The sequence below is a fragment of the Aquarana catesbeiana genome, linkage group LG06, assembly GCF_042186555.1.
Source record: "Aquarana catesbeiana isolate 2022-GZ linkage group LG06, ASM4218655v1, whole genome shotgun sequence".
Classification (NCBI taxonomy): Eukaryota; Metazoa; Chordata; class Amphibia; order Anura; family Ranidae; genus Aquarana; species Aquarana catesbeiana.
The window spans coordinates 342605442-342618546 of record NC_133329.1 but is presented as its reverse complement, the minus strand read 5'-3'; the positions used below and the strand labels follow the sequence as shown (position 1 = coordinate 342618546).

Here is a 13105-nt window from a genome sequence, read left to right as displayed (position 1 = left end):
CTGAAACGGTGAATGGAGACGCACCACACTCTGTGTGTGTATATAATGTGAATATGACCCGGAGTGCAGGAAAAGTGAAATATTTATGGCGATTATATGGTCAGATCCAGCAGATTTTTTTATATATAACACACTATATTACCAAAAGTATTGGGACGCCTGCCTTTACACATATACATGAACTTTAATGGCATCCCAGTCTTAGCCCGTAGGGTTTAATAATGAGTTGGCCCATCCTTTGCATCTATAACAGCTTCAACTCTTCTGGTAAGGCCGTCCACAAGGTTTAGGAGTGTGTCTATGGGAATGTTTGACCATTCTTCCAGAAGCTCATTTGTGAGGTCAGGCACTGATGTGGACGAGAAGGCCTGTCTCACAGTCTCCACTCTAATTCATCCCAAAGGTGTTGTATTGGGTTGAGGTCAGGACTCTGTGCAGGCCAGTTAAGTTCCTCCACCCCAAACTCACTCATCCATGTCTTTATGGACCAACTCAATATTGTACCCTACAGACTAAGATTGGGATGCCATTAAAGTTCATGTGTGTAAAGGCAGGCGTCCTAATACTTTTAATATAGTGTGTGTATGTATGTGTATATGTGTATATATATATATATATATATTTTTTTTTTTTCTTTTTTATATGGTCAGATCCAGCAGACAATAAATAAATATATATGTATATGTATGCTGATTAGTCGGTGATGGTTCCTCTTTAGAATAGGTGACCCCTCGTCCTCCATTCTCCGGGGTGTCAGCACGGAGCCTCACCTGCCTGCCCTCTGCTGGAGCCTTTCCTCCGGCCATACTGAACCACAGGCGCCGACATCGTAGCCATCTCCCCGGATCCTCTCTCTTCTCTCCTGCACCACCAAGATGTTGGCACGTCCCCTTGTTGCCTGGCAACGGACGAGTCTTCGTCGCTTAGTGACCAAGCCGGAAATGGGAGGAAGTACGTCCATGACACCACGTGACAGCCTGACTGCGAAGGAAGGTGGGCGGTGCCATGAATTAAATGAGACGTACAGCATAGATAGTACGATGACAGAGCGAGAAGAGGATCAATACTAGGACTTTGGTTTGTGGAGGGGGGGGGGTAATTATTACATATCACTGGGTCTATAGCTAAAAGAAAAAAAATCTTCTGAGATAATGCGGCTGTGCAGTTCTTCATTATGGCAGGGCGATCATTTAGTTGATCTGGTGTCATGTTTGAGTTGATGGTTTTTGTTTTGGGGTTTTGCCCTCAGTAAAGATGGCGGGCGGGCTCTATTGACGTCACGTTGTACCTTTGCCCTGAGGATCTGTATAGAGCTGGGGCTGGAGTGTCAGCCTGGGAGATACAGAGATTACCAGAGTTGGAAATCCAGTCCAGTGTTCCTGCCAAGAAGCCAACCGATGAGAGGGAGATAGAGGAGGAGTGGGTGAGATCCATATTACTCTGAGCTCTGCCTGATCATCTCACCTGGGTGAGTGCCAGAAATCCTCTGTAATCTGCACACCTTCTGGAAGGGTTATGATGAATCCACAGATAATCCCTCATCATCCTGATGATCAGTAGGGTGTATCCTCCTTTATACTGTCACATATTCATTCCATCGATGGCTGGGAACAACGACCTGGGAGGAACCAAAATCATCCCTTGCATGGGGCTGATGGGGTTAATGGATGATTTTCTCCGGGGGGAGAGGACAAACTTTTACTTACCTGATCCTCTGGCAGACAGCGCTCCCCCACGACCAGGCAGTGGTCTGTCTTTCGGTGTCCTCCCATCCAGTGCAGGGCTATGGGCTCTGCTCTGGCCTTGATGACATCAGGACCCCAGACGGCTGCAGCGTGGGGGTGCATTAGCTGCAGGGACTGGTCTAGCAGCGGGGAGGCCTGGAGGATCACGTAAGTATATCTCCTTTTAGGCCTCGATCACGTCCGCCTGTCAGTTTTGTGAGGTGGACCTCATCAGATGGTCCATTCCCCCCTATGGACAGGGAGGTGTGTCCATTTACACCCACCTACCTCCAATCCGATCTGGTCCGCTAAAAAAAAATAAATGTGAGGGGATCTGTGTTTCTCTAAGCGGATTGGAGGGCAGTCAGGTGTTGATGGACAGAGGAGTCTGTTTACACCCGCCGGTCCATAGAGCAGAGTGGGCTCGGTCCATGACCGACCTGTCGTCCGCCCGCTCAGATCAGATCAATGGGATTAGCGGACAGATCCCCTGCTGATCTATTCGGAATCCACCGTGTGTGAAAGGGGCCTTATTGTGAACAAGCAATTAACCCTTTGCAGTGCAGGCACAGCCCTACTGTAAGGCCTGGTACACACTGAGATGAACGAAAAATAACTGTCAGCTCCAGTTGGAGCCGCTGTACTAACGATCCAACTAGTACAGCAATCTCCACCGCTGAGCTGTTGTGAAATGACAGGGGGAGCGGCCCCTCCACCAGAACACTCTGATCAGTGCTCTCTGCCATTGGCTGAGAGCACTGATTGGGAGTAAGGATGAGCTCCGGCGTGTTCGCACACTCCACGTGCAGAGCCTGCCAGGAAGTCAGTACTGCGCTAATCACAGGCAGTGAGACATTTCCCGATCTCTGCAGCCGCACATCGGGAAAATGTCTCACTGCTTGTGATTAGCGCAGTACCGACTTCCTGGCGGGCTCTGCACGTGGAGTGTGCGAACACGCCGGAGCTCATCCTTAATTGGGAGACGGTCAGCTGCTGGTTTTCCAGCATGCTCATCTGATAGAAGCTGGCTTCTGTGGGACCGGCTGGCATACATACGGGCCAAATGTCAGTTGTTTTTTCTTGAACCAGCTGATGTAACCCAGCATGCGGCTCGTGTGTATGGGGCTTAAGGGATCATTGTTTATTTGCCCAGAGTTGGACTTGGGGGCATCGTGTACAGAGAGCTTAAACACCATTTCTGCAGGCGTTCAGTGTTTTTATGGTTATAAAAGCACCTCTATGTGAGCATGTGGCTATGCACACGTAGGTGTTCACAGACAGGAAAAGGCAGGAGTGGAGCCTTTGAGCAGAAAATATGCACATAAATGCATCTGAATGTGTGTGTAAATTTCTTCAAATAGTCAGAATAAATGAATATTCTGGCCAGTAAAATGCATTTACACTCAAACACTATACACATATAAATGCATGTACATATTGTAACATTAGAAGTTTTTTTACTGCCAAAATATTGCTTAGGCCCCTTTCACTTGACAAGCCTGTTCGGACCTGCCTATCTGTTTTTCAGGCGGATCTGAGCGGGCCACCCATTGACTCCTATGGGCAGGCGGGTGTCAGTGGTGATGTATCCGCTGACACCCGTGTGCCAACCGATCCGCTCAAGACAGATGTATGGCGATACGTTCAGCCATCCGTCTTGGCAGATCGGATGAGATCTGATGAAAACGGACATGCCGTCCGATCTCCCCATAGGAATCAGCGGTGCTCTGACAGGTCCCTCCCCTCAGTGAGCAGAGACGGACCTGTCATCTGCTGGCTCAGTGGAGATCAATGGAGCGAACTCCCGCTGAGCAGATTTGTCCCCGTGTGAAAGGGGGCCTTATTTTCATAAGCCATGTGCATGAGGCCTAAAATGTATCGAGACCCAAAGGCACACATTTATTATACTGATGCTTACCAGTCTTTGATGTGATGCCTGCATTCGTTTTTTTAGGCTTTTATTCCTTTTTTTTCAACTGGTGATATAGCCAGTGAGGCTCCTTTCACACATGCGTTCGTTTCATCAGTTTAGTCACTTTTTTTTTTAAAGAAAAACGTATGAAGTTTACGTCAGTTTTTTTTTTTATCTGTTTTTCATCCGTTTTTACATCAGTTTTTTTACATCTGCCAGCTAGAGTCCTTAACCACTTGATTTCCAAAGCCATTATTTAATGCAAAAACAGACCGTTGGTCTGTTTACATCTATTTTTTGTCCAGCCTGTTTTTTTAACAGAAGAAAAATAGAGCTTTGATGCGTTCCAAAAAACGGATGTTGATGGAAACGGATGTAAATGGATGATCATTCATTTACATCCATTTTTCCATTGAGATGCATTGATGTCCGCTTTTCATCCGTCAACGGATGGATGAAAAACAGACAAATGGTCCGCATGTGGGAAAGAGACCTAATGGCCCGTACACACGATCCGAAAATTGTACGAAAAATAACGCTTTTGAAGCGAACATACGAAAATCGTATCGTTAGTACAGAGCTTTCGAGAGCTGATCACAACAGTTCATCTATTATCCGATAGGACAAGCACAAAAATTATTCTCGTACGGTTTTCGTTTAATCAGTACAGTTGTCGTCTCCAAAATACAATACAAATACACTACAACATATGACATCACTTCTGATTTTTTTTTTTCTTTTTTTTATTCTATCATATGAGAATTTACGTAACTTTAGGCTGCTTTTACACTGGGGAGGCGGGACCGTTAGAAGTAAAGCGCCGCTAGTTTTAGCAGCGCTTTACCGCTGTTTTAGCGGCGCTCCTAACCCCCGCTAGCGGCGGATAAAGGGGTTAATAGCGTGTTGGACTTCAGGGGCGCCTGCAACTGCTGCTGCTTTAATGCCACGGTATTACACCTTTGTTAAATACAGGCTCCGGTGTTTTTACCGTAAACTGATACCATCTCCACTCCATTTTGGATGATTCATACACCCCAATTGGGGATTATGGCAGTCTGTCTGTTTTAAATCATTTAGTCACACAATCTGTATGATTCTTACTAAATCGATCGCTCTACTATAACTCTCCCTGTAAAACATCCACTCAGGCGCCCCTGCTTTAATATTGATTTTAATATATAACTGTCTCTGTCTGCCCCCTACAACCATAAATGCGGTACAGGGCTTGTGACTTTCTTGGGGTGCCTTTCTCCTGTCGCAATTTTCATTGGGAGCTAGGGGAACCTTCAATTTTGGCACAGGCCTATATCATTTCCCTGAGGAAGCCAATGCTTTGGCGAAACATGTAGTAATTGATTACCTGTACTACTGGCCTTCTAACACCTTGGCCCGTTTTCCCTTTTTTTCTTTTTCTTAAATTTAATACATGTACCGTATTTGTTTACACCCTTGTATGTTTGTACATTGATGTTTATGTCTTTTTTTCTATATATGTAAATAAAGTATATGATATTTTATGTACCTTTTGTAATTTCCTATCTATTGGCAACGTTATAATCCCCTCCCTCTATCTCCATTTCCAATTTTTGTTAATAGCGCCCGTTTTGCGGTGCTTCCGAAGCGCTACCCATTCATTCCAATGGGCATGGGCGGTGTAGGAGCGCTGTATACAGCGCTCCTACACCGACCCAAAGATGCTGCTTGCAGGACTTTTTTTACCCGTCCCGCAAGCGCACTGCCCCAGTGTGAAAGCATTCGGGCCTTCACACTGGGGAGGCATGAGAGGCAGTTTTCAGGTGCTTTTTTTAGTGCTAAAACACCTGAAAACTGCCTCCAAGGTGAAAGTAGCCTTAGTAAGCTCTTCATGTTCGATATACGACTAGCATGCAAAAAAAAAAAAAAAAGGACGATCTGTCCGATTTTCGGATCGTGTGCACGTGGCATTAGTCTGTTATTTTTTTCATTTTAAGAGGAAATAAACCCCTTTATGCTTAACAGCCAAGGAAGTTGCCATCTTGGCCTTTGTTAGATCTGCAACTGCCATGATGCTGCTCATGTGATCAGGTTTGACACCAGCCATTTGATGGTTTGATTGGGAGCACTAGCACCTGCAACAGTTATTCATGGAATGCCTTGAATGTAACTGTTTTGGAAAACTGTCAAATCAATGGGGGGGGGGGGGGGGGCGATCACAATGGTCATCTTTTAGGGCTCATTCACACCATACTTGCATGAAAACTGATGTAAACTGATGTGTTTGTCTGATCGGTTTTCCCATCAGTTTTCATGCTGGTATGGTGTGAATGAGCCCTAAAAGATGACCATTGTGATCACCCCCCCCATTGGTTTAACCAATTTCCAAAACATTGGTGTGAATAGGGCCCATAACTGACACGCATGAAAACTGATGTCAACATGCATTAAAATTGACTGAAATGTGCATGAAAACTGATGTCTCTGCAAGTGAAATCTGCTCGGTTTTCCAATCAGTTTCAATGCAAATTTCATGCGTGTCAGTTATGTGCCTTGTTCACATCAATGTTGATGTCAGGTCCGTTTTTCTTTCCTGTGCAGAAAACTGCATACACATTGCAGATTCCTGCGCAGAAAAAGTCCCTACTGTTGTCCAAACATGTCGCCATTTCTCCTCCACCTGGAGACCATCTAAAGCTGACCATAAACTAGTAGATTTTCTAATGCACATTTGTACAAAAATTCTCAGCACATACAATGACTTGGCGAATGCTTTTAACATTCAATTTTGGAATAAATGGTCTTTGCTGACTGAACGCCACATTTACTGTTCGAAATTTTCCATTCTGCTCATTCATATTTTCTCCCTACTGTGGTTGAAAATGAATGTTGATTTGATCACACTAAGGATTAAAAAAATCAAATGTATTTTCCTAAAGAAGAATTCCAGGTATGGGTATTTTTCGTTTCCAATTTTTTATTTGCAGATTTCAGGTAATGCATATCAAACAGATATAAATATTTAATAGAGAGAGTTATTATCCATCTAAATCAACCAATGATAACATAAAAAACAGGAGGAGGCCCGAGAATAGGCAGGTATGCCTATTTTATAAATAGCTGCATTGGTCCAGCTTGGAGCCTAAGTGTCTCTGATAGGCTGCTCCAACTTTACTTATGCTTAATATTATGTGTGGCCTTTTAATGATGTCAGGGGCCACACTTGAGGTCCTTTCTATCTAGTTGACCATCACTATTGTAAAGTGGAACTTTACCTTTAAAAAAAAAAAAAAAAAAAGTGAACCGGCAGGGTTTTTAAGGCCCCTTTCCCATGGGGCGGACTCTGTTTAGATCAGCAGGAATCTGTCCGCTGATCCCTGCTGATTGGAGCAGAGCGAGGTGGATGGCAGGTCCATGTCTGCAGAGTGGACACGGACACAGACCACTTTGCCATATGGGTAGATGGCTGTAAACAGTCTCCGCTTGTTCTTTTTATACCTGACTGGTCTCCAATCTGATCCGCCAAGAAGGAGAGGGACGGATCCCCTTCCCCTTCCGTGTTTTTATTTTTTGTGTGGAATGCATTGGATTGGAGGTAGGGGGCCGTAAATGAACACAAGTCCTTTTACACCCGCCAATCCATAAGGGTGAATGAAGGGTCCGATCAGGTCTGCTTGAAAAACTGACAGGTGAACCTGATCAGACCCATCGTGTGAAAGGGGCCTAATGAGGATGGGACATGCTATGTCTCTTCTGCATTAAACTTACCTGCCTGTGTCCTCACTGTGCACTGAATTGCGCATCTGCAGCTCAGTGTAAGAATTTTGATAATGCTAAGATGACAGGACTCCTCTGCATGCACTGGAGTGACATCATTGTGGCACAGCCAATGAAAGTGGCTGGAGATCAATACTCTGTATCCACTGGGCTGAAGATGTCAGCGGGTGGTGAGGAGCTCTGGGACGTTACAGCGTTGGAGAGATTATAAGTATAGTTCCACTTTAAAGTGGCTGTAAACCCTTACATATACCCAGTGAAGTGACTGGCCTCAGGTTATACACAGATATGAAACAACTCCTACATAAGTTGTACATTTTTTATCTGCTGTCTTCTCTACATACATTCAAAGTCCATGTTAAGCTTGTCTGAGAGTTCAGAAAAAGGGGGCAGAGAGCTGATTGGAGGGAAAGGGCACACCCCCCTGCAACAGGAACAGAGCTGAGGCTATCAATCAGCTGGCGATCCCTCCCCTGCCTACCTTTTTTTTCTCTGAAGTGTCAGGAAAAGTTGTCAGAAGTGATTTATGCTGATAGCAAAGGAACAAAGCAGCAGAGAGAAATGACACTTAGTGCTTTGGATTGAGACAAGTACACACTATAGAGGGGATATGCTTTGTTCATATTTAATGTCTGAGGTTTACAAGTTTAGGTTTAATCTAATGCTAGTCAATATGAGTATTTCTGCTGTCGTGCTCCATGGTTAGATAATAACACAGAGCGTCATTACACTTATCGCTGATCATTCTTGCCAATGTAATGTTGTTATGGCAATGTGTCAATATGAATTCTGATCCGTCATAAATTCCTTTGGGCAGCTGTCAATGTATTTACTCGTGGTGCACAATTTCTGCATTTTCATACTGAAAACTTTGCTTTAGCATTAGAAGATACTGTAGACTCTCCACCAGTGACTTTATTGTATGACTGATATTGTGTTTATTTAGTCAGAGCTTTATGATTTCACGTAGCATGCTTCTGCTACATGTTGGGTTGACATTGAAGGTTTGTTTACAGTCCACCTCCGGTACTTTGATCTGCTTTAGTTATAGATTACTAGGTCAGGTGCTGATAAAAAGTAATTGGTTGTGCCACCTATGGCTGCAACAACTGCAATCAAACATTTGCGATAACTGACAATGAGTCTTTCACATTGCTGTGGAGCAATTTTGGCCCACTCTTCTTTGCAGAATTGTTTTAATTCAGCCACATTGGAGGGTTTTCCAGCATGAACGGCCTGTGTAAGGTCATGATACAGCATCTCAATTGGATTTAAGTCTGGGCTTTGACTAGGCCACTCCAAAACCTACATTTTTTGCTTTGTTTGAACCATTTGTAGGTGGACTTGCTGTTGTGTTTCAGATCATTATCCTGCTGCATCACCCAAGTGCACTTGAGCTTGAGGTCATGAACTGATGGCCGGATATTCTCCTTTAGGATTTTCTGTTAGAACTCAGAATTCATGGTTCTATCAATTATGGTAAGTCGTCCAGGTCCTGAAGCTGCAAAGCAGCCCCAGACCATCACGCTACCACAACCATGTCTGACTGTTGGCATGATGTTCTTGTTACGAAATGCTGTATTAGTTTTATGCCACATGCAACAGGATGTACACCTTCCAAAATGTTTCATTTTTGTCTCATCAGTCCACAGAATAGTTTCCTAAAAGTCTTGGGGATAATCAAGATGTTTTTTGGTAAAATGTGAGATGAGCCTTTGTGTTCTTTTTTGGTCAGCAGTGGCTTTGGCATTTGAACTCTCCCATGGATGCCATTTTTGCCTAGTCTCTTTCTTATTGTTGAATCATGAACACTGATCTTACCTGAGGAAATTGAGGCCTGCAGTTCTTTAGATGTTGTTCTGGGTACATTTATGACCTCCTCGATGAGTCGACGTCATGCTCTTGGAGTAATTTTTGTAGGCCGGCCACTCCTGGGAAGGTTCACGACTGTTCCAAGTTATCTCCATTTGTGGATAATGGCTCTCCCCATGGTTCACTGGAGTTCCAAAGCCTTAGAAATGGCTTTGAAACCCTTCCTAGACCGATACATGTACATTATTTTGTTTCTTATCTGTTCTTGACTGTTTTTAGATTGTGGCATGATGTATGGCTTTTTGTGATCTGTTGGCGTGCTTCTATTTATGCGATTTCTTGATTCAATAGGTCTGACAGTAATGAGGCCTGAGTGTGGCAAGTGAAATTTAACTCAGCTTTCCAAAATATTGTGGTTAATCACAGTTCATTCATGATTCAGCATGGGAGGACGCAATTACTTTTCACAGCACTATACTGTGCTTGTTTTTTTTTTTGTGCCCTGCTGGAGAACTTGCCATTTGTTTATATGGACTACATCAATGGGCCATACACAGTTTCTTTCTTGCCATTATTGAGTCAACTGGTTTTGTTCAAAAGCCCTTAAAGCAGAGCTGTTGCACAGAGGAGAATGACAGTCATCCAAAACGTGAATGGCATGCAACTTTATCTTCCAGGAAATAGTGATGACAGAAAGTGTCCTCCACCTATAGATACACTGCCCCTTACCGACTCCTCTGATCTCTGTTTAGGAGATCATACGGGCGGATGGCTGTCAACCCCAGCCTCAGGTATTGAACTGCACACGTATCCCAATTGGCCACCTCGACAGGAATCCTCTATATAGTGGATGGACACTCGTTCCCGTCTCCATGTGTTTATCTCTAGAGCTCTAGAGATGAACACATGGAGACAGGGGAACGAGTGTCCATCCACTATATAGAAGATTCCTGTCGAGGAGGCCAATTGGGATACGTGTGCAGCATAGGTGTGCGCAGCCTATTGCATTAGGGTGTGCATCCCAAAACACAAACACACATGAGTGCCTAATAGACTTTCCCAACAAACGGACTTGCCTACACACAATCACACCAAAGTCCGATGGATTCGTACGTGATGACATAAGACAGAACTAAAATAAGGAAGTTCATAGCCAGTAGCCAATAGCTGCCCTAGCGTCGTTTTTTGTCTGTCGGACCAGCATACAGACGAGGAGACTTTTCGACCGGACTCGAGTCCGTCGGAAAGATTTGAAACATGTTTCAAATCTAAAGTCCGTCAGATTTTTGACCGAAAAAGTCTGCTGCAGGTCCGATGGAGCCCACACATGGTCAAATTGTCCGCTGGATTCGGTCCGTCAGACCAGTCCGGTTGAAAAGTCTGCCCATGTGTACGCGGCATAAAGAGCATAGTGACAGATGAAAAGAAAGTCCATTGAAGTAATATCCCAAAAAAAATGTGTTTGTTTACCTGGTGCACCTCCACCGTGATAATAAACAGGATATGAGCTTACCATATCTCTTACCGGATCAAATGGGTTTTTTGCAGAATACAGATAACAGATCTCATAGTGACTGAGTGAATATGAACAGCATGTAATACACCATTTATTGATAGTTTTTTATGATGTGGGTTTAGTGAGGCTTTAACTTCGGTATAACCCCACTAAAATTGATCGGACGTTCCCAAAGTGAAAATATTAGAACGAAATTTAACTGATGTACAGCCAGCTGTACCAAAGAAAATAAATAAGCGCTTGCGCTGACTGGAACCTAACTGTCATTTAACTGGGCACATAAGAAGGCCAGGAGAGTGGTAGAGAACACCAGGTGAAGTGGATGCAGCTCCTCTTAGATTAGGTCTTGAGATCCTGATGTACATATAAAAAAGAAACAGAAGAGGGTGCTTCCATCTAGGTGTAGCGATTTTATTAAAAATGAAAAGACAATAAAAATGCACTCACTAGATAAGTGGATCTAGGTTTGTCATAAACCCATATAGACCTCCATAAGATCTCCGTGAAGTTGCAGAGCTCTGCAGGCATGTGGCTAGTTGAGGCAGAGTTTTCCATGGAAGTGCAACTGTCAGGCTTCAGGCTGGAACATAAGCATTAGCAGCTTTCGAAACTGGCAAGATGACTGCGGCTCCAAACAGCACGTTTCTCGGGTGATTACAGGAAGTGGAGGGGATGTGGCTACGTTTTCAGGGCAGGCAGGGGGCCCCTTTATCAAAACATAGGCCTATGGTTCTGCTGCTGATCCTGATGTTCCTGCCTGAAGCCTGACTAGCCATATGCCTGCTGAGCTCTGCAGCCTTACGGTGATCCCATGGAGGTCTATATGGGTCTATGACAAGCCTTGATTCACTTTTATCTAGAGTACATTTTTATTGTCTTTTCATTTTTTTTTTTTAATAAATTGCTAATCCTAGAGGGAGGCGCCCTCTTGTGTTTCTTTTTTATATGGCCAGCTGTACACTCATCTGCCACTTCTATCTTGGGCCAGATCATAAAAAAATAATCAGAAGACCACCAGTGGCCATTTCCAAGCTCTGAACCAATGATGGTTTTCCAGCATAACCATTTGACAGAAGCTGGTCATGCTGCTCCTACAGAACCAGCTGCGTTTTGATACCTGTGTACCGGGCTTACTTCCTTATCCAGACCAAATCCAATCTCATCCCTACTGGTAGTGACTAGTTGAATGAATCTGCTTGGCATGTAACACCCACTCTAGACCTAATATAACAGACAATGTAAGAACCATTCAACAACATGTTTACTTTGCATTTTTCTTTTTTTCTTTTTTATTTCTGCAGGCCAACTCAAAGGTATCAGCCCGGTCACAGAGATGAAGACACTGCTAGTTTTTGATTTTGACCACACGATTGTCAATGATAACAGCGACACATGGATTGTCCAGTGCGCCCCAGATAAGACGCTCCCGAACGTGCTGCAAAATTCCTACGAGAAGGGAAAATGGACAGAGTATATGGGCAGGATTTTCACCTACCTTGGAGAACAGGGAATACGAGAGGACGACATGAAAAGAATTATGATCTCCATACCATATACACCAGGCATGACTGAGCTTCTCCATTTCATTGGCCAGAACAAGGATCGCTTTGATTGCATTATCATCTCTGACTCAAATACTATCTTTATTGACTGGATTCTGACGCACGCAAATGTTCACAATGTTTTTGATCAAGTATTTACCAACCCTGCAGCCTTTGATCGGTTTGGAAATCTCACCGTCCAAAATTTCCATGTCCATCACTGCACATCCTGTCCCAAGAACCTATGCAAGCGAAAAGTATTAGAAGAATTCATAGCCAAGCAGACCAGCGATGGGGCTCAGTATTCTAAAATAGTGTATATTGGCGATGGCAGCAATGATCTTTGCCCGGTAACTTTCCTGAAGAAGGGAGATATTGCCATGCCACGGGAAGGCTATTCACTACAGAAGCATATTGCTAAGGAGATCGAAATAATTGATTCATCCATAAGCATATGGTCTACAGGCAATGAAATATTGGCTCATCTGAAATTATTGTTGGAGTAAAACTTTAGTATAACATTTTTAATTATTTTATTCACTTGCAAACAAATGTTAAAAGGTTTCCCTTGATTTCAAGTTTTCCCTTCAACGAAGCAGACAATCATCTAACTTCTGTGATTGACTGGCAACAAGCAACTGAAGCATCCAGTTAAACAGATGTGAAGGGACTACTTGCACCTGTTTCCTGAGACAGCTGGGAGCTGGAAACAATTTTCAGCTGTAAGAAGGAAGCTATAATGATTGTCTCAGCATGACTTAAAGCAGAAGTTTAATATGCTTATATTTTTCCTTCTCTGTTTTTTCTCCTTCTCATCAACCTACAAAATAAATATTGCAATAAAACCTGT

At 43.7% G+C, this 13105-nt stretch overlaps 2 protein-coding genes across 4 annotated transcripts in view; one reads left to right on the top strand and one right to left on the bottom strand.

Annotated features, from left to right (window-relative positions):
- The window catches only part of CFAP210 (cilia and flagella associated protein 210), an 18465-nt gene extending 17524 nt beyond the window's left edge, over positions 1 to 941 (bottom strand). The window contains exon 1 of the mRNA XM_073633950.1: positions 771 to 941. Within this exon, the coding sequence (XP_073490051.1) occupies positions 771 to 837 (67 nt within the window). The 5' untranslated portion in view covers positions 838 to 941. The remainder of the gene's footprint in view (positions 1 to 770) is intronic.
- PHOSPHO2 (phosphatase, orphan 2) lies at positions 934 to 13105 on the top strand. Of its 3 annotated transcripts, none has more exons than XM_073633951.1 (2): positions 934 to 993; positions 12016 to 13105. In XM_073633951.1, exons 1-2 carry the CDS (start codon positions 942 to 944, stop codon positions 12759 to 12761), a joined length of 798 nt encoding a protein of 265 aa, XP_073490052.1. In that variant the 5' UTR covers positions 934 to 941; the 3' UTR covers positions 12762 to 13105. The 3 variants fall into 3 exon arrangements, with proteins under 3 accessions (XP_073490052.1, XP_073490054.1, XP_073490053.1); XM_073633953.1 differs by having other exon boundaries at positions 942 to 1077; XM_073633952.1 differs by lacking the exon at positions 934 to 993 and adding an exon at positions 1108 to 1468.

Excerpts from the sequence above, each read along its gene's own strand:
- PHOSPHO2 (XM_073633951.1), top strand. The coding sequence starts at position 942 with ATGGGAGGAAGTACGTCCATGACACCACGTGACAGCCTGACTGCGAAG. Across the intron at positions 994-12,015 it reads CAGCCTGACTGCGAAGGAAG|GCCAACTCAAAGGTATCAGC; the intron begins GTGGGCGGTGCC and ends TTATTTCTGCAG.